General features: G+C 27.4%; 2 protein-coding genes across 3 annotated transcripts in view; both read right to left on the reverse strand.

Moving 5' to 3' along the window:
- The window catches only part of LOC111676119 (CCR4-NOT transcription complex subunit 6-like), a 52444-nt gene that overhangs the window by 13497 nt on the left and 11297 nt on the right, over positions 1–27650 (reverse strand). The gene's annotated exons all lie outside the window — the stretch shown is intronic.
- LOC111676118 (protein kinase 4) lies at positions 23464–26499 on the reverse strand. The gene has a single exon (XM_023437011.2). The coding sequence runs from the start codon at positions 26234–26236 to the stop codon at positions 23534–23536; it is 2703 nt and encodes a 900-aa protein (XP_023292779.2). The 5' UTR covers positions 26237–26499; the 3' UTR covers positions 23464–23533.

Consider the following 27650-nt stretch of genomic DNA (forward strand, 5'->3'; position numbering starts at 1 on the left):
GTTTTTTAGGATGTCGTAAAAAATGGTAATCTATTTAATGGGTCTTTTAGTAACAATGTGGGAGTAAATTTGTTTTTGTTCTTGGAGTATGTTTTACATATGAAAAGTATTGGTCAAAATGTTGTTATCGATAAAGAAATATAATATGTAATAATTATTAATAATTTCCATAAAAATATTTGAATTTTGTATTAAAATACAAAAACAATTTGTGATAATTGTAAACAACTTTTATTATTAAAGAACTAAGTAGTAAATATGCTAAAAATATATTTCAAATTATTATCGACTGACAAATTTGCTATAAGTTAATGGATCAACAAACTATATATACAGAATTAGGAGGAGGCACCGACAATGGTACTTCTCTGAAGGCTCGATTTGGATCAACTGATAATCTTGTGAATACACACATACTTCTGTGTCCAAACAGGTCAAACAAATTAAAAAAAAAAAAAAAGATACTTTTATGGTTATTTAAAATTTTCGGTTTGAATATCTCGAAAAAGAAAGGAGATGTAACAGAAGTTAAATCTTTATTTTAATGTCTATACAATGGACTTTAAGATGAAACAACAAATATTATCAATATTAATGTCTTTACGCTGCTAGAACGTCTCAAAAATGGACAGAAAGAGTGTTTTCTTGAATTTAAGGACACAATATCTCGATAATTTTATTTGATTCTGAAGTTTTCTTAAAGTATTCTATATTGTCTGGGTTAAAAATAGTTTAGCATGTATTAGACTTATTCTGTATTTCAGTTCGAATTAAAGTTTGAAATGTATCTATATAGAGAATTTTAATACTTGAAGAGATTTAAGCAGTTCTCCATATTCTCATAAAAAACCACTGTATACATTGTACAAAGTGTAGGAAAGTTATTTTCATATCTAAAAAAAAATTGTAGTCAATGTTTAATAACAATTTAAAACAATTGGTACATTTTTTAACTAATTCTGTTGTTATATTTTCTTTTAACAAATAATCATACATAATAAAGGGGAGGATGTTTTGTGTTAAACATACGCTTCGTTGATTTAACTAATTTACATAAAATTTTATTTGAAAACATGGAAATAAAAGACTTTATTTTTGGTTAAACCATCGTCACAAAACAACATCCAAAGATTTGTAATACATGATAATGATGTTGGTAAAAAATAAACAAATTTTGATCTGCGTGTTTGACATGATTTATAATAATGTCTATGGACATGTTTGCAATAAATAACAGATGAAGGCTTTTCCAACAAATGCATTTTCAATCAGTCAACGAAACTGAAATTTAATGTTTCGGTTAGGTTAACCCATCCAAAGTTTAACTTTATGTACATAATTTAAAAATACAGAATTCAAAATTATTTCAAAATGTTTTACAAATAAATATGTAAGTTTAATAATTTGCTGTTCAGTAGACAAAATATTCCATGTTTTTTTTTTTTTTTGTTAAAAACTAATTTAAAATTTATGCAGATTTTGTGTTTGTTAAACATTTAAATAACTTTAAATAAACCTTGATAGTATTATTTTATGATAAAGAAAAAAGTAGACTTGTTTTTGAAGGTAACTAAGTTTCAATAACTTTTCTAGGCCTAAAAATCTAAATTTAACACATACACTCATAGAAACTCCATTAACAAATAAATACATATACTTGAGTCCGAAATATGAACTCGTATCTAAGTATGAACATAGTAAGTCCGTCTGTCGGTCTGAGTTATTCAGTGGTATGTACTGGAGTATGTTGTTGTTATAGCTGTTTGATTTGTTTGTTTGTTACTCTATTAAATCGGTGAAATCATAAATTAAACATTTTCTTTAACAATTTTAACAACTTTTTAAGTGGTTGTTGTTACTTTTTCGCTGTTATCGTTGTCTTGTTTTTTTTTATAAGGTGTTGTTGTTGCTGTTAGTTATTTGTCATGCAACAAGTGACAGTTTAAATTAGAGGGGGCGCTACTTTTATTCCAACAAACATTTATTATACATATTTTCAGTTATAAACATATTTACATACATTTTTACTCGCATGTCATGTAATTAAATATTATTAGTTGTCATCAGCCACAAAATTCAAATAAAAAAGTATGCGTAATTTTTTATAATGAATTTACTTTCCATTTTTTTAGATTTCATAATTTTCTACATTTGACATGGTTTCAAAAATAACCAACAAAAAAAACCTCAAACACAAAAACCTAAATTAAAATTATTTTAATTTCAAAATATTTAGTTGTAAGAAAAAGTAACAAATTCCAGTTAAAAGAAAATACAACTTATGGTTTAAGTTTTTAAACACTTATTTTGTCCTAATTTAGTTTTAGTTTATATTAAATAAGTTTTAAAAGTGATTTGATATAATATTTAATGGTTTTATTAAAACCAAATAGCCATTAATTAAAAAAAGGTGTTGTGTAAGTTTCTTATAGACATCATGATTAAACATGTTGCCTTAGATAATCTAAAATGTAGTCTGCTTAATAAGTAAGACTACTTTTTTCTATCTAATAGCTTCTAATTTGGAGAAAAAAATCAATAAAATAAAAAGTGGTAGCATGTTTGCAGACGTAAAATATATAATTTGAAGCATTTGTGATAATTACCTTATTTTTATTTAAATTTGAGAGGTATACATAGAAAGAAATAATATCTTAAAATAATTAATGATTTATGCTAAGGATACAAAATAGGTATAATACTAACTTATAACAAAAATAGTACCTTTTATATTTTAAAGTACTAAACTAATCTATAGAATAGATTGAAAATTAGACTAAAGACTAGACTATTAGCTACACAATAGACTAGACTATAGACTATACTATAGACTAGACTACAGACTAGACTATAGACTAGACTATAGACTAGACTATAGACTAGACTATAGACTAGACTATAGACTAGACTATAGACTAGACTATAGACTAGACTATAGACTAGACTATAGACTAGACTATATGATAGAATATAGACTAGACTATAGACTAGACTATAGACTAGATTATAGACTAGATTATAGACTAGATTATAGACTAGATTATAGACTAGATTATAGACTAGACTATAGACTAGATTATAGACTAGACTATAGACTAGATTATAGACTAGACTATAGACTAGATTATAGACTAGATTATTGACTAGACTATAGACTAGACTATAGACTATACTATAGACTAGACTACAGACTAGACTATAGACGAAACTATAGACTAGACTATAAAATAAAGTCTAGGGCTAGACTATAGACTAGTCTATTGTCTAGACTAGACTATATATTAGACTTTGGACAAGACTATAGACTAGACTTTAGACAAGACTATAGACTAGACTTTAGACAAGACTATAGACTAGACTATAGACTAAACAAGATTATGGACAAGAATATAACAAGACTATAGAATAGACTATAGTCTAGACTATAGAATAAAGTATAGGGCTCAGACAAACAAAGTGTTATTCAACGCTGTCGAAGGGATATTCCTAAAACCTTCTGAAGCTAAATTTATTAATGTAAACCAATGGGCTCCATAAAAGATCTAATCTAAGCAAATAATTTTGTAATACTACTTAAATTATAAATTCTACAATGATTTGAAAATGACAAAAATTCTTCAGGCCACTCTTTAAAGCCATTTTGTTAATATCAAAATGGGATTTCTAATCCTTGAAATAAGTTATTTCAAAATTTGAAAAGGAAATGGTGTTGTTTAATAAACAATTAAATGTACGAGAAAAAAAATATGTCATAAGTTATTTAACATTTACTAAATATGTTGACCGGTCTTTTATTGTTACAGTAAAATACTGAAAAAAATAACAAAAATAATTGTTTACAAATAAAAGTTTTTTTTCTTTAATTTACACACAGATACAATGCTAAACATAAAGATATTTTATATTTCGTGGTATTATGGACATAAACAAAATAACAACGGTTATTTTTAATATTAAACATTTAGGAAAAAATAAAAAAAGTACTTTTTGATGAAGATGACAGATAATAATGATGACGATGATGAAATATTGTTTATACAAAAAATGTAGTTCATCATACGGATTTTTTGCTGTGGATTAATCCAATTATACAATTAGGTAACATTTGTTTGTTGTACTCTTATATTTAATGTCAGATCTTTTTAAAATCATTCTAGTTTTTGTTGTTGGTGGTCAGACGAGTATAAAAATTGGTCAAAGTGATAAACCCCAATTACAATTTAACAACAATAATAGTAAGCATAAAAGTATCTTAACATATTATTATTATTAATAACCATAACACACATTTTTGTATGTTCTGTTAAAAAACACTTATGTTTTTGTTCTATTTTTTTTCTTGTTATATTCTTATTTGGTTCAACTTTAATCATCGGTTTTTGGTGGCTCCTATATTTTTGTTTTGACTTCTGTTACTTATACACTTCTTTATAACACTTTTCTCCCCAAAATAAAGCTTTTTATAAACTTTTGACAAAACAATGCCCTAATGGTAGTCGTTTTTTCAGTTTTTATTTTATTTTGAAGCCGTTAGATTCTTAACTGTCTGACATTTAATATAACCTTCTTTAAAGTAGTGTTGTCTGGTTTATACATTTATTCTTCGTTTTTTTGGTTTTGTTTATTTGTTGTAAGTATTTTTTAACTGCATATTTATTTTGATACTTATACGGTTGGTTACTATTGGGATATAAAGTAGTTCAATCTTTTTTTAACTTAAAATAAAAAAAATAATTTTTCAAGAATATCTGAGAAAATATAACAGATAGAGCCCTCAAATTTTGTCGGAATCACTTTAGAATCAATATGATTATTTAACGAAAAAAAGTTAGCGGACTAGCAATAGGAGGTGTGGCAGCTCCCATATGCATTAAATACAAAAATTCCCTTATCTGGGAAACTATTAGCTAGAGTTAGAATCTTTAAATTTTGCACCAACAAAACATCCATCTGAACATTTTGTGAAAAAAGGGCGGATTTTCATTAGGGGAGTTGAAACCTCCCATATGAATTAATTAGAAACAATCGTATGTCCCGGAAATTTGAGCAAAAGTCGCCTAATTTTGCACGAAAACTTTCACACATTGGCGGACTAGCAAATAGAAATCTCCCATATTCCAATTTGCTAGAGCTAGAAAATTAAACTTTGACAATCATGTGAGCATTTAGAGAAAAATGGGCGGACTTTTAATGGGGCCTTGACATCTCCCATATAAATTAAATACAAAATTTCGTATATCTGGATTTCTAATATATTATTAACATGTTTGCAATTATTTGCGTGGCATCCACAATATGTTAAAAAATGTTATATTCCAATTTGCTAGAGCTAGATCATGTACATTTAGAGAAAGCACTATGTACAGCTAGTTTTATATAAACATTTTTTAAACAAATAAAATAAGTTTCATGAAAATTTAATTTTATTTTTTTTTTTTGCTAATTAATGATTCAAATCAATAAATTTTTTTGATGATAAAAAAATCTTTTAGACACATTAAATTTACATGAAATTATACCTTTGAATAATGTACTGTTTTTGCCTGCAGTTGCTTACAATTTTCCATATTATGCTCTGCTCTGTGTTCACGCTTTTGTTTTTATTTTAACTCGTATATTTAGGATTGTTTTTCTTTTTTTTCTTATATTTTGGCGTAAGAAACGGTTATATTTTTTTATTTTACAATTTCGAAATCATCGTCAACTTTGTCTTTTAAACGAAAATATCTACAATATTTATGCACATATTTGGCATTTGTTATAGTTTCTTGTTCCTATACATGGAATTGCAAATTTTTGGTTTTTTTTTCGATAATTTAGGAAAATGTTTAAGGTAGAAATGATATATAGTAATGAAAATTTATTTTGTGCAATTATTTAATTAAAACATTTTCTAGAATATTTAAATAATTTTACAAAATTACAAAACAATACGATTTTATTCTTCCAGCTCTCAGATGATTAGGCTAACTACGATTAATTGGCTAAAGAGATATACTATAATTAAAATCTTTGACATTTAACTCAAATACTAGCTGAAGAGTTCAATGTTTTCACGCTTGCTCGGTTTATTACTGATTTTATCTACTTACATATTTAGTTAAAATTAAACATTTTGACCTGATCTTTTAATGCTTTTTTAAAATGAAATAAATAGATCGGTACTAAAATTGTAAATTGCATTCGAAAGAAATTTCCTGCTTTTATGAACTAAAGTTTTAAACACTTTTTGCTTAACTTAATAAGCTTTAAAAAAATCTCCTTCATTAGTCATTGGGAAACTGTTTTAATCATTAGTAAAGAATTTTGTAACTTGATACTTTACACGATTGTTCGTTAGTATTATTATTGGTAAATGAATATGGTCTTTAAACAAGTAATACCACAAATATATCTTAACAATTCTTATTATTAAGAGGTATATTGTGTTAAAATGCACTTTAAATCCGATAAGTAATGAGAATTATATTGTCTATAATAAAACAATATTGTATTATATGGTATTATTTCCTATTATTTTAAAAATTATAATATTAGTCATGATTATAAACATCAACATCATTATCATCATCTAGCAAACATCATCATAAATAACAGTAATACAAGTAAGTTCATTTAACAATTCAAACATGCATACAGACAATAATTAGTGTTAAAAATTTCAAAATCTAAACAAATTAATGAAATGGGTTTCTTTGGCACTCAAAAATAATAATAACTACAATACTGATGGACGGACGGACAGACAACACTCATAAATACATATGCCACAAATAAACTACTTTACTATAGTAACTATGTATAGTTTACTCATAGTACTTTAGCAATATTATGAATCTGTTGTTCCTCATATGTATGTTTATTTGTAAGTATATAAATAAGTGGTGTTTGTACCCCCATTAGCTCAAATTTAGTTTAAGTTTTAGTTAACTTTGAGTTTAGTGTGGTGGTATATTTTTGTTGGCTGATGGTTTCTTTTAATGACGTTGTTTCTTTTTTTCAGTTAATACTTTTGTATTTAAACATTTGTTCATTTCTTTAAAATGTATGTTAACGGTTATAGAGTGTTACGAAATGTGTGTTTTTTTATTGTTATAAACCATATAACAATCTTTTTTTTTTTTTTTTTTGTAATTTGTGTTTTTGGTTTTAATTTTCATTTCATGTTGTTGGCTTAATTTTTTATAAAATTTTTGTGTTAAATTTAAACTACTATTTTGCGCCCCACTTTTATATGGCCTATTAGTGAGGTGTTCTCAAACGGTTAATCAAAGAGTTTTTTCAGCTATCAATGGCTCAAAAGTCATTTTAAATATTTCCTATTTTTATACATCGAAATATTCGCCTAAGACCCATAAAATTACAGTACGCGCTCGACTAGCGCAACCTAAAGTTAATCGGGGTTGTTGCAATTTATTATTTCTTATTAAAATATATTATTTGATATCATAACTTTGGCCGGGACATTCAAGTCTGTTTTTAAGGTGTCTATGACTGATCAAATCATTTTAAATTACACTGACTGAAAAGGAACCATACGGGAGGAGGTAGAAAGTTAAAATTTTTAATTTTTTTGTATGTTATATATAGAGTCAGGGTCTATAATGGACCGATTCTCCTAAGTTACTAGATAAATGCCAACAAGTTTTGAAAGAACCAAAATTTATTCAGAAAATTAATTAAGGAAGCAATTTTTTTCGGCAATAATTTCATGGTGGGTATATAAAATTCGTTATGGTCAAATAAAACACTTTTACTTGTTTTATATAAAACTCAGCTTTAAAATCTCAAAATACATAGTCGATATCAAAATATAGCATCCCTTTTTTCGATAATCCAGCCCGTTTTACGGATATTTTGTCAAAAATCTAAACAACCACATTTTTTGACTTTTTAAGCCTTTTTTTAATATATAACCTACATTCATTTCAGAGGAAATGCAAACTTCAAGATGATATATTTGAAAGGAGACAAATTGGAATATAGCCAAATACACCCTCTCAACTAGCTCGACTTGAGAACCTCTGATTTGTAAACCGTAATAAAGTTAAAGAGTACGCGATTACGAGTGTGAATACGTAAAATCGCTATTAAAAAGCCTCTAATGTTTATTTTCAACTGTACACTTTGTTTATTTAATTTTTTTCACTTGAATAGTTAATGTACAAGCAGTATATTTTAATATCTTTTGAGTCTTTGACCATATACGGAAGTGGTAACAAAAAAAAAGAGTTTAAAATCATCAAGGTTATTTATTAACTCTTTCTTCGTATCAAATTGGCCAAGTCGTTTATGAAGCACAATGCTTTAGTATTATTTACTATTATTATTTACAGCACGCTTTTTTTGCAAACAAATTATATTAAAATATAGACAATATAACTTTAAAAAAGAATTATATATTGGTCATTTGAAAAAAATAAATATAGATAAAAATACTATTGTTTTAAGCCAAGTTTAAGGTTTCTCATGTTTGGGAAAAAGACTATAGTTTGTTAAAATAAAACTAACAAAAGTGAAAGAGTTTTGATTTCATTTGATAACTATTATTTAGAAACTATATTTGGGGTTAATTTTAATGCCGGAAAGGGAAGTGATATATAAGAGAAATATTAAATTTAGAACCTTTTTTTGAAACACAAATGGCCTGGGAGTAAGTCAAAGTTATTAATGCATAAATTAATAATTTATGAATTATTTATGTTTAAAAATAGTAATAGTGGTTTATAATTAACGAAAGGCTAAGTTAAGCCTTTTATTTTTTATATATTGATTTTTTAAGTTGTTTTAACAAATAAGATCTAAATTTTGTTCTTGTAATTTGTTTGTTCGATAGTGGTTGAGTAAGTTAATATATTTAACTGGCTGTTTCTCTAAATGCAAACGAAAATTTCTTTCTCATTTTATATTAAAAAAATAACAATATTTGATCGTTCGTTTTTAGAGGAACAGGCCCTATGTTTTATTAATACTATAGAAATAGAATTTGTTACTTAAACAGACTAACGAAATTAAGGTTTTCAGAAACATTTAAAACTTATACGTATTATCTCAACAAAATCACGGTAATCACTTGTACTTAACAACTTAATTTTTAACGACTACTACATGCATTTGCATTACTTTGAAATACTTATATAAGTTATAATTATTTACAATGACTTACATGTAATTCGACGTAAGTAATTTATTTCGCATTTACTCTATTCGCGCTATAATGGCCGTTTTGTATACAGATAGAAGGAAAATAGTTTTTTCTATATGGTATTTGGTCGTAAAACAAAACAACTTTTAAGCCCCATTTAGAAGTACTTATTTAAGTAGTTATTTGTAACCGAAGGTGGTAAGTATTTGTCATCATTCTGTTAACATATTAAAACTCATTCTATATTAAAGAAATTTTTAACAAAGTTTCATCTTAAAAACTGATCTTTTAGCATCAAGATTTTCTCGTTTACCCTTTTGACATATGTACACTAGAAAGTTTTTTTATTAAAACATAGAGAAATTTAAAACAATAGGTTCAAAAACACTTCACCTGCACTTTCATTTTACAACTATCTTAACAGTGAACAGACAGCCTATTAAGGCAAAAAAAAAAGATATATGACAACAAAATCTTCACCTTCGCCAAACAACCAACCAAACTGTATTCTAATTTCGAAAAATTAAACTAAACTCTATGTGTTAGACTAACATCAAAAACCATTAATATAGTATGGAGAAAAAAAACATTATAAGATGACCACGAACCAGGGAGACAAATATATAGTGGCTTACTAACTAACAAAAACAACAACTAATTATCACAATTTCCAAAGAAACGATGTAAACAGAAAACTCCACAGAATATGGGTTGCCCTAAAGTCATAAGCGTGCTTATGGTTTGTATAGTGTCTAGGCTGCTAACGGTAAAAAAACTAAGAAATAGTAGTTACCAGATGCAAGAAACCAACATCTAGGAGAAATGAAAGATTAGTTTAAATTTATTTAAAACAAGTATAACAGAAACTGGAGAAAAAACTACAACTAAAATCGAAATTTCTTTTTAAATTGTGCAAAAATACAGGGTGTGCCGAAGAAGAGGTGACAATTGAAATGTTAAAGAGATATAAGATAGAATTAAAATAAATAAATTGTGTTATTTCCTTTATTTCTGGACAAAAATCTAATTGAAAAAATGTAACAATTTAAATAATTAACACGTTGCAATTACATCACCTATTTACAAACCCCTTTACAACTCCAACTTTAGTAGTTCATAATCATTTGTAACAACAAAATCATATTTGTTCCAATTTTTTGACAATTTATGATTTAGCAGACACAAACCAAAATAGAATTAATAAAAAATGGTAAAACCAAAAACAACAATAAAAACAAGCAAAAGTGAAAGAAGTGTCTAGACATACCTAATAGTTTAATATAAGAGATTGGCACTTCAACAAAAAAAAACTAAACCAAAAATAAAGCGGTCTACAATAAGTGGCTCCTTAACTTAAAATTAAACTACAGGAGAGATACATACACGATACAAGTAAGTATCTGTAAGATGTTAATTTAATTAATGCATCTTGACTTAAAGGTGTTAAACATAACACACATTGATTCACAACACACCAATTAATATATAAAATGAAAGCGCTACAAAAATAATTTAAATAACGCTTTATTTAATTAAACGTTTCTCAGAGATATTCATCAACCGATCAATAGATATATATGTCTGTTTTTTTGGGTAGAGTAGCATAAAAAAAATAGTCATCAGTAAGCAAAAACTTAGTTGTAAATAATGTTAATAGTCGTAGTTGTGTAGTTTATCTAACAACAAAAAAAACTTAAATAATGAAATAAAACTTGAATAAAAACAAAATTTACTTTCAATTTCTAACAGGAAACCAGACAACAGAGTATACTTTAAGAAGAGAAACAGACAGACGACGAACAAAAAACTATTTATATTTCTAGTTGAATTGCAAAAAATAAAATAAGTAGAAAGAAAAAATCATCAGCCACCAAGAAACGAATCAACAAGATTTCAATGTATATATGGAGAAAATTGCATGGCATTTTAAAACGGTAGTGCTGCGACTATTTTTTATACGAAATTTACGAGGGTGGGGCAAAATGGTTTTTTCGATTGCTTAAAAGCTTAAATTTAATGTAAAAAGTACTGAAATGAAATGCAAAATACTAAAATTAAATCAAATCTAGGGACAGAGTACTTCATCCAGCAAGTATTTACCAGACTCGCTTACAAATAACTACTTAAATAAGTACTTACAAACAGTTATTTAAAAAATTGCTATAGAATATGTACGAAACCTTTTGTTGGTTAGTTCGCTGTCTTACTCACAACACCACCGCTCTAAATAACTAGAGTAATAGTAATACAGATGGTATGTAGTAGTCATTGAAATGTAAGCATTCACGTAAATACAGGTCTGGGAAGTTAACACGAACCACAATAGCCGAATAATTTGAGTAAGTGGATATAAATAACTTATGCTGGAGAAAAACGATAAGTTGCAGCCACAATAGCAGATCCTAAATTGAATTTTATATTTGCCTTAGATCCTAAATCAGAAAAAATTTATATTGTTTAGTGTAGCAAGGGTAGTTTTATTTTAAAATTTCTCAAACCTTTTTCAAACCACCCTCGTCAACAAAATGAGCAATAAAAAACGTTTTCTTAAATGATCTGGTAATAGAGTTGCAAAAAAGTAATGTATTGAAAAAAAACATCAACCTCATGATAAAAAGAAAAACAGACAGTGTATAAAACACTTCGAAAAGCACGTTTTTTATTATAAATGTAAACAATTTTCTTTTCATGGAAAAGTTTTTTTTCTTTCGTTCAAAAATGAAAAGAAATACAATAAACAAATAAGATTCAACTTAAGCAACATAAAAAACAGAGCATTTCTTAACAATATATAGACTTTGGTAATAAAAAAAGAAAACAACAACAAAAACCATAATAACAACAATTACAAAAATAGCAACACCATAAAACATAAAAAAAGAACTTTAACACACTATTAACAAACAAACAGCAACAACCAACAATTGTTGTAGATCTTACAAACTGTCTGCTAATGATGTTGCTAGAAGATAATGATGAAAGCAACAAGAACCAACCAGCTAAGAAAAATACTAACTAAAACTTAAGCAACAACTACTTAAGTTTTATCTATTTACCACGTTAAATTTGACTGGGTCTTCTTGATTGGATGGGTAGATGGATGGTTGGATGCATGGTTGGTTAGTTGGCTGGTTGGTTGGCTCTTTGTTTGTTTGAATGGATTGATGGCGCAAACATATAACAATAAAAAAATACAACAGCAAATAGTAACAACAACAAGTAGTAAACGACCCAATTATCTACTGACCCACTGCCGGTAAAATAAGTTGTAAGAAGCAAAAGTTGTTAAAGAATAACTAAGAGAAGAAGAATGAATGAAGTGTTTTTTTTGTGAAAAACAACAGATGATAGTTTTATAAACCTTCTATTCTTCGAAAGAAGTTGTCTGACTTTTAAAGCAATTGTCGTTAAATGGTTGAAATAAAGCCAGACACAGACAACAGACAGACAAACATATAGTCAGCCAATTTCAAATAATGGCAAACTCAGAAATTTAACAAGCCATTATTTTTAACTCAGTACTAACACATGGTAAATGTTGAAAATTTCTGAGGCGATATTGGTAGAATTTAAATTACACTATATACAAAGTAAGTAAGCACTTTTTGACAGTTCCCACTAAGAGAAAAATTCACTTACGTTTCAAAATTTGTATGAAATGTTCAAATAAAAAAGATTAATTGAAATGAAGTTTGGCCGACTTTTGTTGAAATACTTAAACATTAAACATAATTATGAACTCAAAAGCTCAGGGGTCACGTAGAGGGCTAGGGAAAATAATGAGCAGATTAGAAAGTGATTCTAAATCGATTGATATACTTTGAGGTGGGTTTAGGAGCAATATTCTGGGTGTTACAAACATTAGCACAAACTCATCATGCCCTCACGACTAGAGTGGTGTAGAGTATAATAATAAATTTAAATCGGCCCTTAATGTAGTTAGTTTTAACTTTTTAATTTTCTTTGATAAAACAACTCACAAAATAAGTTTGAAATTAGAGAACTATTATTGCGGGAGTTTCCGTAATTAGTTAAGATAAATAGATATCATAACCAAAATAAACTAGGATTATTCGGTTTAGGAACTTTATAATTATGAATTAACTGAAACCTATAAACAAGAGTCATATATTTGTTCTGTTTGCCCAGATGTCGGCTTAAAAAATTTCATTCTAATCTAGAAGAAATAAACTGAGTCGAAAGATTGGTCTTTTAGATGGCATAACAAATTTTAAAAAGTAGTATACACGCGGTTTTGTAGCGTCTCAAATGAAAACGTGGTGTTTTTTTACTTTAGAGAAATTTCCTAAATTGCATATTAATTATTATAAAATTAAGAAAAATATAATGTTGTAAAAAAATGCATTGAAAAGTAGGCGCTTAAAATGTTAAAATTTACATTATTTTAACTCGCTCGTTTACAAAAAGAGCGTAATGTAAGTACTTACTACGATCGCCTGCAAATAGGGAGTATTGTTTCTGAGAAAAATATTTCCCATTATTAGTTTTCAGAAAAAAAAACACCGATATCGCCAATAAACATTATATTAAATGTAGATACGTATGTAACATAATAATAACATTTTTTAAAATTGGAATTTGTAAAATATTTTATTTTTTTAATTTCTTGGAAACTTTGCAATTATATTGTATAAGTCAAATTATATATCCAGCAAAAAATTTTCCATTGATGAAAAGTGAATGTAAGTTTCATGACTTTTTTGATAACAATGCTAATACTACTCATTCTATATTAAAAATTTTAAAAAGTAGTATACACGCGGTTTTGTAGCGTCTCAAATGAAAACGTGGTGTTTTTTTACTTTAGAGAAATTTCCTAAATTGCATATTAATTATTATAAAATTAAGAAAAATTTAATGTTGTAAAAAAATGCTTTGAAAAGTAGGCGCTTAAAATGTTAAAATTTACATTATTTTAACACGCTCGTTTACAAAAAGAGCGTAATGTAAGTACTTACTACGATCGCCTGCAAATAGGGAGTATTGTTTCTGAGAAAAATATTTCCCATTATTAGTTTTCAGAAAAAAACACCGATATCGCCAATAAACATTATATTAAATGTAGATAGGTATGTAACATAATAATATTTTTTAAAATTGGAATTTGTAAAATATTTTATTTTTTTAATTTCTTGGAAACTTTGCAATTATATTGTATAAGTCAAATTATATATCCAGCAAAAAATTTCCCATTGATGAAAAGTGAATGTAAGTTTCATGACTTTTTTGATAACAATGCTAATACTACTCATTCTATATGCCTTCCTAAATTCAACCTATTCCACAGTTAAAAAATTTCATTAAAACGTCAAAAATGAATTCTGATTTTCCATATATTAAATAGGTTAAACCTATAAAAATCGAATTTGCATTAGTTCGATCCAATGACACGCTAATACCTAGATCGAACCACTTTGTCATAACTTCCACTTTTCATTAAACAACAAACCTGTCATGTAACTTTTTGCTAGGTATTTAAAAGTTCCATAAATGTCACTGCAATTGCATTAATTCGAAATAACATATTAATTAAAATATAATAACTAGAAAAAGTACAAGATTGCAGAGAACCAACAACTTATTTTAACAATTAATTAAAGAATTAAGAGTTTAATTAAACAATTAAATTTTAATTGATTTAAACCAGAGATTCCCAAAATATTTTTTATCACAAACGGATATTATATATTATATATTACCGAAACTCTTTGAATGTTGACATACACCTAATGATATCTAAGGGTGAACATTTAAAAATAGTTGCTTTAAAGTTTAAACAATCAACTATTATAAATTCGAATATTCTAAGAAGTGACAAATAACACCAGTACCTCAACATTTAAGCAACAATATATTTCCCCCCCCCACCACTTCTGTTTGATCTACACTCCAAAATAGAAACTTTATTGTTTAGAAAAAGTTGTTAAACAAACAAACATTTAAATTGGTCGTTTAAGATTTTTATCATAGTTGAAATGAATGGTTAGTCAGTGTCTGCGATCACTTATAAATGGAAACCTTATAAAGAACAATCTATAACTATGTTATGTATAAATATATTTATTTCAAAATATCGGTAAATAATAACAACCATTAAATTTAACAAATGAAGTAGAAGAAACAAACATTTATTATTAATCTTTTTAGCACCAAAATGGTAAAATCTTTTATTTTTTAACTCTAGAAAAAAAGGTGAAGATTTTAATATGAACAAAAACAAAATGATGTTTTATTTTTTTAACTGAGATATAAATGTTTCCTCTTACTTGAGATAAATAATAAAAAACCGAAAGCTATAATACGATAAAGTCATTAATTTATTTAATGATCTACTTATTTTAACAATTTTAATTAGTTTATAAGCATAACGAAAAAAGAACAACAAAATGAGCCATGACAAAGGAAAGAGTTTAGGTTTTTAGTTAAGGTAATGGTAACAAAACAAAAAACAAAACTTTTTTCCATTTTGTTAAATAAAGTAATTTAATTTATAACAATAAAATATTGTTGTTCAACCCTAAAAAAATATTTCAAAAGAATTATGTTCATGAGAAATAAACCAAAAATCTGACCTTGAGTTTTGTAAGACATATTTAGGCTTTTTTCTTTTTAATGTGGTTAACTTCTAAGAATTTGTAATTTTAATGAAAAAAAATTTTTTAATATAATAAATTTTTAAGATTTTAAAGTTTTAGATCTTTTCACAAATGAAATAATTATAATACTATAGAGAGCAACGTTTTTAGCTGTTATTAATCCTTAATTTTCATGCATGAGAATAATTTGAAAAATGGCCGAACTAACAAAGGATGATAAACTAGAATTCGTATATCTGAGAATCTATTATAGCTAGAGTACTCATGATTCCTCATAAACAATTATGACATCGATTTAAACAAGATGGGCGTGGCACCTCCCATATAAATTAAATGCAAAGATTTGTATATCTGGAAAACCGTTAGAAGAATTTAGAATTCTCAAATTTTCCACTAATACCTTTCACATTGATGTATGGATACTAAACTCTCGGATTAGAAAAACAAAATGGGAGCAATTTGCAAGGTGCAATTTGGAATGTTGGACATCCCACATTTTGTTTCGTAAAAACAATGATGTTTGTATATTTGGGAATTTACAGCAAAAAAGTCCTCAACATTTGTACATGTAGTTTCAATACCAATATAAACATAATATAAATAAAACAATAAAATTCGGAAATCCTAAAACCACAAAATATCCACTATTGATGTGTCAACCATCAATAGCGAATGGTTGACCCATTTAAAAAACATTAAAAAGAAAATATGAAAAATCATAAAGCACACTAAGTACGGCTAGTATATTATGTAATTAACATTATTGATGTCGATTTAACTGACGCAAAATGCTTTTGTTAAAATTTATGAAAACTGAAACGTTTAACCTACATATATAATTCCTAAAATACCCATTTAATTTCAATGTGCAAAAGTAATGTTTCACACTTAAATTTTTTTTAAATTGCAATGTTAATAGTTGTTGCATTTAAATTAATAATAAATAATCATAAAATTTAAACAAAAAAATAAATACAAATTCACAACAAGTTGTAACGAATATAAATAAATTCCGGTCACGTAGTAACACTACACAAAAATCACGACAATTTAAAGAGAAGAGTTGATATATATATTTTTTATTTCTTCTTGTAAATCAAGTAATTCCCACGCATTATATAAAAAAAATTAAATAAAAAATAATGTTAAACCAATAAACATTCCAAACAAACTAAAAAACGAACAACTTCAAACATTTACAAGATTGAAAATAAAAAAAAGCAAACTAGACAAGATGAGAGGATTACAAGCCACAACATTTTTCTACATTAAATGTAGTGACAACAATCTCCAACAATGATTTTCAGAAAATTTCACAAAAACAGATAGACTAGACAGTTATATCGACATATAAGGAAATTATATAGAAATTAGGTTGAATTTTTAAAACCCTACTAATTAGTTACACAATGTTTTAAAGAAATACAAAAAAAAAAATTTACCAATATAGTTTTAGTTGAGATTTGTTATGTTATGTAAGGCAATGTAATCGGAAAACGCTTAACCGTTACAAGAGATAACATTTGATCAGATAATTATAAATGATGTCATTTTAAATATAGCCTGGTCTACAGCCTAGTCTATAGTCTAGTATATAACGTAGTATATAATATAGTTCTTAGGCTGGTGTATAGTCTTGTCTATAGTCTTTCCTATAGTCTAGTCTGTAGTCTTTTCTATAGTCTATAGCCTAGTCTATAGTCTAGTCTATAATCTAGTCTAAAGTCTAGTATATAGTCTAGTCTATAATCTAGTCTATAGTCTAGTATATAGTCTAGTATATAGTCTAGTCTATAGTCTAGTCTATAGTCTAGTCTATAGTCTAGTCTAGTCTATAGTCTAGTCTATAGTCTAGTCTATAGTCTAGTCTATAGTCTAGTCTATAGTCTAGTCTATAGTCTAGTCTATAGTCTAGTCTATAGTCTAGGCTATATAAATGTTTAAAGTTGTTCAATATTTTTTCATTTTACAAAAGTATTATTTGCAAAAAACAGCTGTTCATTATTTATGTTTTTGAGTAAAAAGTTGGCAATACTAACAAACTTAACTGAACTTAAATCCATAACTGAAAAACACATTCATGGGTTAAAGTGCGCCTAAATTTGTTCCGAGTTTAATCTAACAGCAAGTTAAGCCTAATTTAACTAAGTAGTAAGAAACCCGCCCTTAAAGAATCAAAGAAAAGTCCTTAGTTGCACACTTACAAAATACACACACAGATGGCCATAGTCTAGAATATAGTCTATTCTGTAGATTATAATCTAGACAAAGTTTTGAGAAAGCTTAATTTTAAGCAACAAATCTCATAACAAACCTAAAATATGCAGCTGTAAATGAGGTAATTAACAAAAATCTAACAAAATGATTAAGGTTAAAAAAACACAAGATTTTAACACCCGTTTAAATAAACAAATAAGTAGAAATAAAAACAACAACGAGTTTTTTCATAACAATAAAAGTTATTGATTTGTATTTTTTTATTTTTAATAATTTATTTTTGTCGCAATGTACAAAAAAGTTTTTCGTTTTTTTTTTAATAAATAATAGTTTGTATAATATAAAAATTTATATTTAGATAAAAATAAAAATAGACATAAACAATGATAATAATTTAAAATAAAAACACGTCTAAGTAAATAAACATTAAAAATTTGTACAATACTTTTTTTGTTATTTTATTCGGTAAATGTAATAAATTAGAAAACGGAAATAGAATTTTAATAAAAATAAAAATACGCTTTATTTCCTTGTTGTATTTAAAACCAAAATTTGAAAAAAAAATTAAATTAAAAATGATGATAAATACTTGTAAAAATGTATAGAAAATGAAAGGCTTGTTAATTGTGCATAAAATTGTATAAAACGTTAATTAAAACAAAATACCCCAAAAAATAAATGAAATGAAACTTATTTGTAGTTATTTCTATCATTTGTGTCTATCTCTCACTTTTGTGTTTTGCTGCTTTAAGCCATAAATAATTGTAAACCAAGATATTTCTTAACAAATAAAATAATAAGATACAAAAAATATCTATGAATCTATGTAGTATTTTATACTCTTCGTATATGTATACAATAAAATGTGATCGTGTGAAAATTCAAGTTGCATGCCACCATGTACATAGTTGCAAATAATTTGAAATAAATAAATTTAAAAAAAATGTATACATTTAAAAGGAGAATTCTTGTACACCATTGTTGTTTCTAATGGATTTCTTCGCAAAAAAAAACGAAACGAATTAAGTTGAAAAATCTGTGACATTTCAACTTCTGTTTAAAATTTTTTCTATTATTTTTCTTTGTATTGTTTTGTTTTCGCAAGAAATCTTTAATTAAATAGATAAAAATAATATATCTACCGAAATATGTTTAAAATAACAACAATAGAGCGAAATCTTTTAAACTTTATAAGTTTGCAAAACTATAACAAGGTTGGTAACTCAAGTATTCACACAAATAATAATGATTATAGTAATATAAATAATTAACGCAATAATCTTAAAATTTATATGTATCGTCGTTATTTGTTTGTGCTAGGGAAAGTGATTTTTTTATAAATAATGAGAATTTTTATTAGAAATTGTGAACATAACTTCAATTAGGATTTTTCATTTTGGATACAGAAAAACTTAATCGAAAATCAAATTTAAAATAAAAAAATTGAATTTTCAGTTAAAGTTTTCTAAATTTTAATTAAGCTTTTCTGAATCTTATGCTTCAATGCATGCAGAAAGCCAATGGAATTTCTCATTTATATAACTAGTTTTACATAAACGTTACAGATCAATTACCATTTAATTTGTTATATTTTTAAATAACAAATATTTTGCTGTTTAACTACTCTAAAGAAAAACTTTTGTTTTACAAATAACCTCTTTAGAAAATTTCACCCCAGCTTATATTTAATTCTTGTTAATTAAAACCTTTTTAACCTTAAATTAAAATAATAATTATAATAATGTATAAAGAAAAAACTAAAGAAAAAGAAAACTAATAATAACACATAAATAGACCTTTCTCTAAAACACCTAGCAACAACAACAAAAAATAATAAAGAAAAATAAAATGATATGATGATGATCGCCTTCCATCTCATAAAAGAGTGGCTTCTCTTTATAAAATAATAACATTTAATTTCACTTAAATCTACACTAATTACTTGTTTTAATATGCTGCAAAAAAATGATAAAGTTAATAATCATCATCATTATAATCATGATTATGGTACATAGATAGATGCTAATTATGATGCTATGAATTAAAAATATAATAAATAACTAAAGTCTATTACTTGTAGTAAGTTTTATGCACAATTAACAAACTCTGAAAAAAAACTTAATATTTATGTACTATTACTTACTTACTATTAGTATTAAATATAAATAATAGAAAAAAGTAAATGATAAAAATAATTATAAAAAAAAATAAATATTTTTTTTAATAAAAGATATTGGTTTAAGGGAAAATTTAATTTCTTAATCCTACGTATTGTCAAAAATATCAAAACTAAAAACAATATATCATAATTTGTTTAATATTCCAGCAAAAACCATGTACTTATACTGCAATTTACATTTCAATGACTACAACATACCATCTGCAATACTTTAGGGTAGTCTTGTAATGAGTTGCGTATAATCTAATTCGTAAGTACTTAATTTTAGGGCAATTTCATCGACAAGTTACAATAAAGAGTTAAGTACGAAGTACTTTCGAAAGAATAATATTTATCACCACTAACAACTAAGTGATTTTTTCACCTTCTGTACAATACAGTCTTACATTTAACTAGTTAAAATAATTTATTTTTGGGATTTTGTATTAAATGTCTCTATGTGTTAAAATTATTTAAGTCAAATTAGTTATATTTTATAAAACTACAATTTCACTTCCAAATAACTTCCAACAAAAGAGCATAAAAATGACATCTGGAGAATGACTGCAGAAGTAATGAATTTTGAATCAAATAACAAGATATGTCTGTGTTTAAATCATCACTACTTCAGGTTTTTTTTTCAACACTTACATGAAGTAAATTCGACTACTTTCCGCTTCTTTTCAACTCATTACTTTTCAATATACATAAGTTTTTCCTCAGATGCTATCATTTTCGGAACATATACCGGCAGAATTGTAAAATTATCGTTTAGAAAATATAGGCTTTTTCATAGACCCGAAAGAAATATAAACAATAAAATTTAATTCTTAAAGTATGAAAACAATGTAAGTAATGAAAAGGAAATTGAATAACTTCTTTAATCTTGACACCCCACGAGCAAGGACTGGAAAGAACCAGTCCTTGTTTCTATATAACAATCGAGTAGTTTGAGTTAAAATTTTACTTGTATTTTGTTTTTGTTATAATAACAAAATATGTACAAATAAAATTTGTGCTCAAAATACTCAATCGTTATATAGAAACGGCATTTAAATGATTTTTAAGTTGTATGTTAAGTTGTTTTTGGGATTGCTGGATTTATATATGCAGGGTATAGAAACAATCTCCATTTCAATCATTACCTTTTAAGCAAACCACTTAATGTATTTGATTTGAACTTTTTCTTTTAGTTACAATATATAAATTAAATTGTAAAACTTAAATATATATGTAAAAAAAAGAAGTTACATTTAGATTGCAGCTTTTGTTTTTACACCCCCTATATATAAAGTAAACTCCCGTATTCATAAAGTTTTCATATTTTAAACCAACATTAAATTTCTGATTAAATGTAGGAGTAGAAATCCAACAAACATTTGTAAACGAAATTATTTTTCCCTAAACCAATACTTTTTATATTTGTTTTCACTTAATCTTAAACACATTATGGAAAAATTTATTTCTAAACCCATTTTTTTTTTTAATTTAAAGAAAATCAAAAAAAAAAAAAAAACTAATTTAAAAAATAAAAAAAAAACTTAAAACTTAAAAAAACACTTTTCTAAAGCAAAGAAAAAGTGTAAGACCACAGAGTACTTTAACGTATAAATATAGAATACACAACAACAAAAAAAGTAAAATAAATAAATAAATGAATAAAATAAAATTAAAATAATTTGCATACACATGGTAAGTAGATGTTGATCAAAATGAAGCACAAACAACACACACATTATGAAAACGTGCATGCATGGTTTGTTTGGAGCAGGGGTTCGACGGTTTTCAAGCTGGCTGGTTGAGGAGAGCTGTTTGGTTAGTTGGTAAATTGTTTCGTTGCTTTGGTCAAAAAAAAAATCAAACAAGAAAGATGTAAATGGTTAACCAAGTCTGGCTGCTGCTCGCTGGCTGGATGACGGACAAACTCTTGGTCCGTCCAGTTTTTTCCATCTGTCTTTTGGTTCGTTAAAAAAAGTAAGCCTTTTTTTTGGTTGCTCAACGGATGGCTGACTGGTTGGTTGCTGTCTGGCTTGTAAGTACTTTATGGAGAGTGAAAGTGAAAGTTTTTTTTGCTGATTTTTTTCCAAAGTTTATTTCTTGCGCTTAATATTCCCGCTGGGTTTTTTGATTTTTAAGGTTTTTTTATTTTACATTTTGTTTTAAATCCATTTTTCGTTTTTGTATGTTCGAAAAAAAAATGTTGTAAGCTAAAGCTTTGTTTTTATTTTTATTTTATTTAATTTTCTATATTTTTTAACTTTTTGTTATAAATTTTGTTGTCTAAGGTTTGGATTTTTGTTAGTGCTTTCTTTTGTTTTTTTTTTCTTGTTTTAACTTGGTGTGTTTATGAGCGTTTGTTTTTATTGTATTTAACCGTTGCAAGTCATTTAAAAATCAATTAAACGGAAACAGGAAATCTTAACAACTTTTGTAAAATATACATACAAACAAAAACAACAAACAACAGCAGTAATCATATTATGACGATGTGTTGATGATATCGTCGTCATAGTCGTTATGTGAAATTTCATATAAAATATTTAAATCATTTTTTTTATAACTTTAATTTTGGTTGGCTTTTTGTGTTTTAAGATTATGCAATATTTTTTTGTTCGTTTTTTACCTCTTTTTTGTTTTCATTAACACTTGTATTGAGGTCAAAATTTCGTAATAATTTCTTTTGTGTGATGATTAAAATTATTAAAAGGGTTGGGTTTACTTTACTGGTTTATTGTAATGATGACGACGAAGCTTATTAATTTGATTGATTTATTCACGAACATTTCAGGAAACACTTTCTTTATGTCTATTTTTGGTTTTTGGCAATATTGTTATTTATGGCTGGATATCGTGCTGATGATGTTGAAATTGTGTGAAATTTTTATTCTTTTGTATTATTATTGATGTTTTGAATTTATGTCATGCATTTTTTCACCGGTATTTTAATTTAATCAGCTGTTTATTATTAAGCTTTAATTTGTTTTGTATACATTCTATTGAGCTTATTCTCCAGTTAATATTGATTTCTCTGTTCTTAGTATTTAATGAAACTCTGGTATGTTTAAACAAATCATCAATACTTTTATCTTTTTGATATAAAATAATTGTCAAGATCTTCGCAAATAACAAAACTTTACAAAATACTTGTTTAATCTTCACTTTCCCAGTATTTGCACAGAAGTTTATCATTTTACTTTCCTTAAGTTTAAAACGTTTTTAAAGGTATCCACTTTTTCTTATTTTCCACTTTATATTATTAACTAGTGTCCAGTTGAAGTGATAATACCCAGCAGTATTTTTTAAAAGATCACACTATTTAATTTAAATCTTTTCACTCTGATTACAAAAACTCCTTCAATACCTTTTTTTCTTCTTTTCTCTAGCTTTACAAACATCTTAAGATATTGTGGAAAATACAGTCTTTAAAGATCCCACTGAATCTAAAAACGATGACATTGCAACATTATTTGATGTTAAAGCAGATGAAGTTAATTGATCAATATGATTGCTATTGTTGTTGGTGGTGGAGGTGGTGGCAGTAGAAGTAGATGTAGTAGTGTTGACGATGTTGTTGTTTCCCAATTGTCTTTCATGCTGTTGCCACATCAAATCGAAACAATTATTGAAAAATTGTTGATCATGTCGGTGTGTCGGTGTCGGAGTTGGCATCGATGTCGTTGTTAGCTGTTGATGTGGAGGTTGATGCTTTTGTACCAGATCATTGAACTGTTGCTTAAGTAGTTGCTGTTGTTGCAGTTGTTTGTTTTCAGCAACAATCATGGGTTTTGGTACTGCAACATGTAAATGATTATTATTTAAATCAACGAGAAAATCCAAAGTGGGTGCTGCCTTTATTGTTGTGCCCAAAACAACATTACTGGGTGTTAAAGGAGTTTGTTGCATTGTTGAGACTGTAACTGATGCAGCTGTTGCCGTAGCTGAAGCTGATGATGTTTGTGTTGTTAGAAAATTTGATGCAAATTTAACCGTAGGCGAGGAAGACATTGATATATTGCCACAGGAAGAAGTTGACGATGATGATGACGATGTTGATGATGCTGCTGATAAAGATGATGGTGACAACGACAACTTTGTTGTAGTTATATGCAAATTATCAAAATTAAAAACTAAATCATCGCCTGCATTTATGTGTGCACTTTCAATACCACTATCGTTAGAGAAATCAGCACATGTGGAATTGGCTGAAGAGGAATTTGAAGAGGTGGTTGAAAATGAAGACAAAGAATTGCAGGAAGACAAAGGTAAGTCGCCTGATTCATTAGAGCAAGTCTCTATGAGTTTCTTGGAGATTTCATTAATGGACTTCGTTAGTAAAGTTTCAGCAGTTTCGGGTAATAGTAGCATATTATCATTCGCTGATGTAAAAGCGTGATCCAAATTGGCAAAGGCATCAGAGTTAGGGTTTTTAAATAGTTCACTGGACAAATTTATGCCACTTAATATATTATTATTAAATATCTTCTTATCCTGTGTGTTGTCAGCTTTGTTCATTAAATGGTTGGAATTATTTGATGAATTTTGCTGATCTTTATTACGTTTTGAACCTATAACTCCCACAATTTCAGCTCTGGTTTTAGGCCAATTTGTTTCCTCGGAATCATTAGATGATGTTGTGGTATTGTCACTTAAAGAACCAGTACCACTTGTATCCGAAGTTGATGAATCTGAGAGCGATCTCCTTAGCGGATAATCCCATATTGATCTTAAAGGATCGCATTCATTACAGAAACATATACCATGATTAATATCACTGCCACTCGTACACAGTGATAACTTTTGCTGTAGCTCCTTTTTATTTTGAGCTAACAAGTCATAGTTCAGACCAGTTTTATTAGAATAGCTATTGCATCTTTGAGGTTGCTCATTTGAATTGGTTATTTGTGTAAATTTCTGTAAACATTTTAACAAGTCCTCAGACGATTTGTAGGTTTTTATTGTGTTGTTATGTATGTTAGAAGATTTATCCTGTAGAGACTTATTGTCTATTTTTAAATAGACCGCATTGACCAAATTATTCGGCGGCTTACGGTCCTTCTTTCTCCTTTTACGCGGCTTTATAATGCGTGGCAAACAGGTTTCATTGCTGTTGGAAGAATCGCCATTATTGGAGGATGAGTTTTCGTTGTCTTTCGAGTGTTTTAATTGCTGATCCAGGTTTTCCTTTGACTTTGATGAAGACAAAGCCGCTGGAGCTGAATTTTGATAGCGCAAAGGAGTTCGAGTTCTATCTTGCTGTTTATTGTTATACTGCATTGTCTTCGAACCAAACTGAGGCTGCTGGTTATTCGAAGAGGTATAAGTATTGGAAGACCAATATTCTGGCTTTTGTTGCTGTGGTTTGTTCAACATTAATGGAGCACCCTGGACATGAGCTGCTGCATATTGGGCAGCTGCAGCATAATTCTGAGCTGTATTGCCTGGCAACATATTGGTCCAATTTTTTCCCGGCGGAGAATGGGACTGTTTTCTTGATATCCTTTGCCTTTGACCAGGCGTTAAATGAGCCGTTGCTGTGGATATTAAAGGAATGCCAGCACATTCATTAATCCTTTGCTGATTTACCACCGACAGTGGAGGCAACTTAGCATAATTGGGAGCAGTTAAAGGTATACGTTCAGTAGCCTGTGGATTGTTTGTGGGCAAGGCATGTGGAAAGCCATTAGAAGGAGGATAGTGAGGAGTCTGGGTGTGATGTGGATAGACTCGATTCGAGGGAAAGGGTCGACAATTCTGTAAATTTATATGGTTGGGATTTGTTGTAGAATTTACACCATTTGTATTTGCAGAGGGAGATTGGGAGGTATAGCACGCTGCATTAAGATGGGGATTCCACATATGAGGCGGTGGGGGTGGTGGTTGCTGTTGTTGTAATGCATGATTGAGTGAATGTTGTTGTAGTTGATGCTGATGATACTTTTGCTGTTGTTGCAAATGTGTTGCAGTATGCTGTTGTTGTAGGCTTTGATGGTTTTTCAGAAAATGTTGTTGCTGCTGTTGTTGTTTCAAACAATTATCCACTGCACAGTATTGTTGCTGATGATGCGACTGCTGCTGTTGTTGTCCTGTATGCGGTCTCATAATCCTTAACGTTTTTCTTGCAGTTATTGATAAACGGCTTCGCTTTTAATATAAGCTGGTTTGCAATCATTAGATTTTTTTATAGATGTGTTCGAAAACAAAGCTCAATTTGTAACGTTTTTAATAATTTCAAACAATTATGTATTAATTTTTGTTTAAGACACTAGTTTTACACAGATATTTTTGTTGAGACAATTAATTTACTTTTTTCCAAAGTTTCGTTTTTTATAGTTTAATACATTTTTGAAGATTTTTCTTTATTTTTTAAAGTTATTTTTTATCCGACATTTTTCACTTTAAATCGCGTTTATTATTCGTTTTAATTTTTTTTAACTTTTGCTAAATTTTTCAACAAAATTTTTTTTGTTTTTAGCAAAATTATAATTTTTCTTTTCGTATAAACCCTTTTTAACGAGTTTTTATTTCATTTCAAATTTTTTTATTACAAAAAATTTTTTAAATAATTTTCAACTTTTCAATTAATTGTTATAATTATTTCATAATTAATATTCCTTGAAAGCGGATGTTTTCTAGTTTCAACACGGATTTTACTTCTCACATTAGCAAAAAAATAAATACACAAGAGACGAGTGTAATTAAAACGCGAAAGTTGTTTATGAAAATTTCTTTTTCAGCTTTTCATTTAAAAAAAAATGTCTAACATGAGCTTTTTTGTAGACCGCACGACCGTTTTCAAGCCAGACTTGTGGCAGACTAAAAATTCAATTTCAATTAACTAAGGCAACAGCCTACCGACAGCACTAAAATATACAAACAAACCAAAAAAATAATAATAAAGCAAAGAAAAAAGCTTTATTATAACCATGGTCTAGTAACACATCAAACAAGACCAGAGTTACAACAAGAAAAAGCCCGGTTTAATAATAAACAAAGAAGAAAAAACACAAATGAAACAGTAATAGTTTGTTGTTAAGAAAACAAAAACGCTCTCACAAACACTTGGATTTTTTTGCTCTCTGTAAAATAGTGCTGCTATTATAGATGTTTTAGGGGAATTTTTTAAGGTCTAAGGTAATGTACATACCTTCTCTGTTAGAGAAAATTTGGTTGTTGATTTGATTTAATCTGGATGACCGAATTAAAGTATCTAGTTCGCCAACTATTAAAAAGGGGATATATGTTGAAACCGATCTTAATGATATCAAATACTTATATTTATTAATTTACTAAACAAATTATTATTTAAAGGAATTTGTTTTTTTTATTTAGAAATTTAAAAGCTAATTTGAATTGATTACTTGCATAAGCTTGTACTATATAGGATTTCGGACATAATGTAATCTTGTACAATATTTTAACAATATATACTTGGCAACCCTTTAATATATAATCCACAATAAGAGACAAATAACCAAAAAAACTACTCTCACGATCCATGCTATCTTTACTTAGC

The sequence above is a fragment of the Lucilia cuprina genome, chromosome 4 (genome assembly GCF_022045245.1).
Source record: "Lucilia cuprina isolate Lc7/37 chromosome 4, ASM2204524v1, whole genome shotgun sequence".
NCBI classification, from domain to species: Eukaryota; Metazoa; Arthropoda; class Insecta; order Diptera; family Calliphoridae; genus Lucilia; species Lucilia cuprina.

Coding starts and splice junctions, on each gene's coding strand:
- LOC111676118 (XM_023437011.2), bottom strand. CDS start 26,236: ATGAGACCGCATACAGGACAACAACAGCAGCAGTCGCATCATCAGCAA.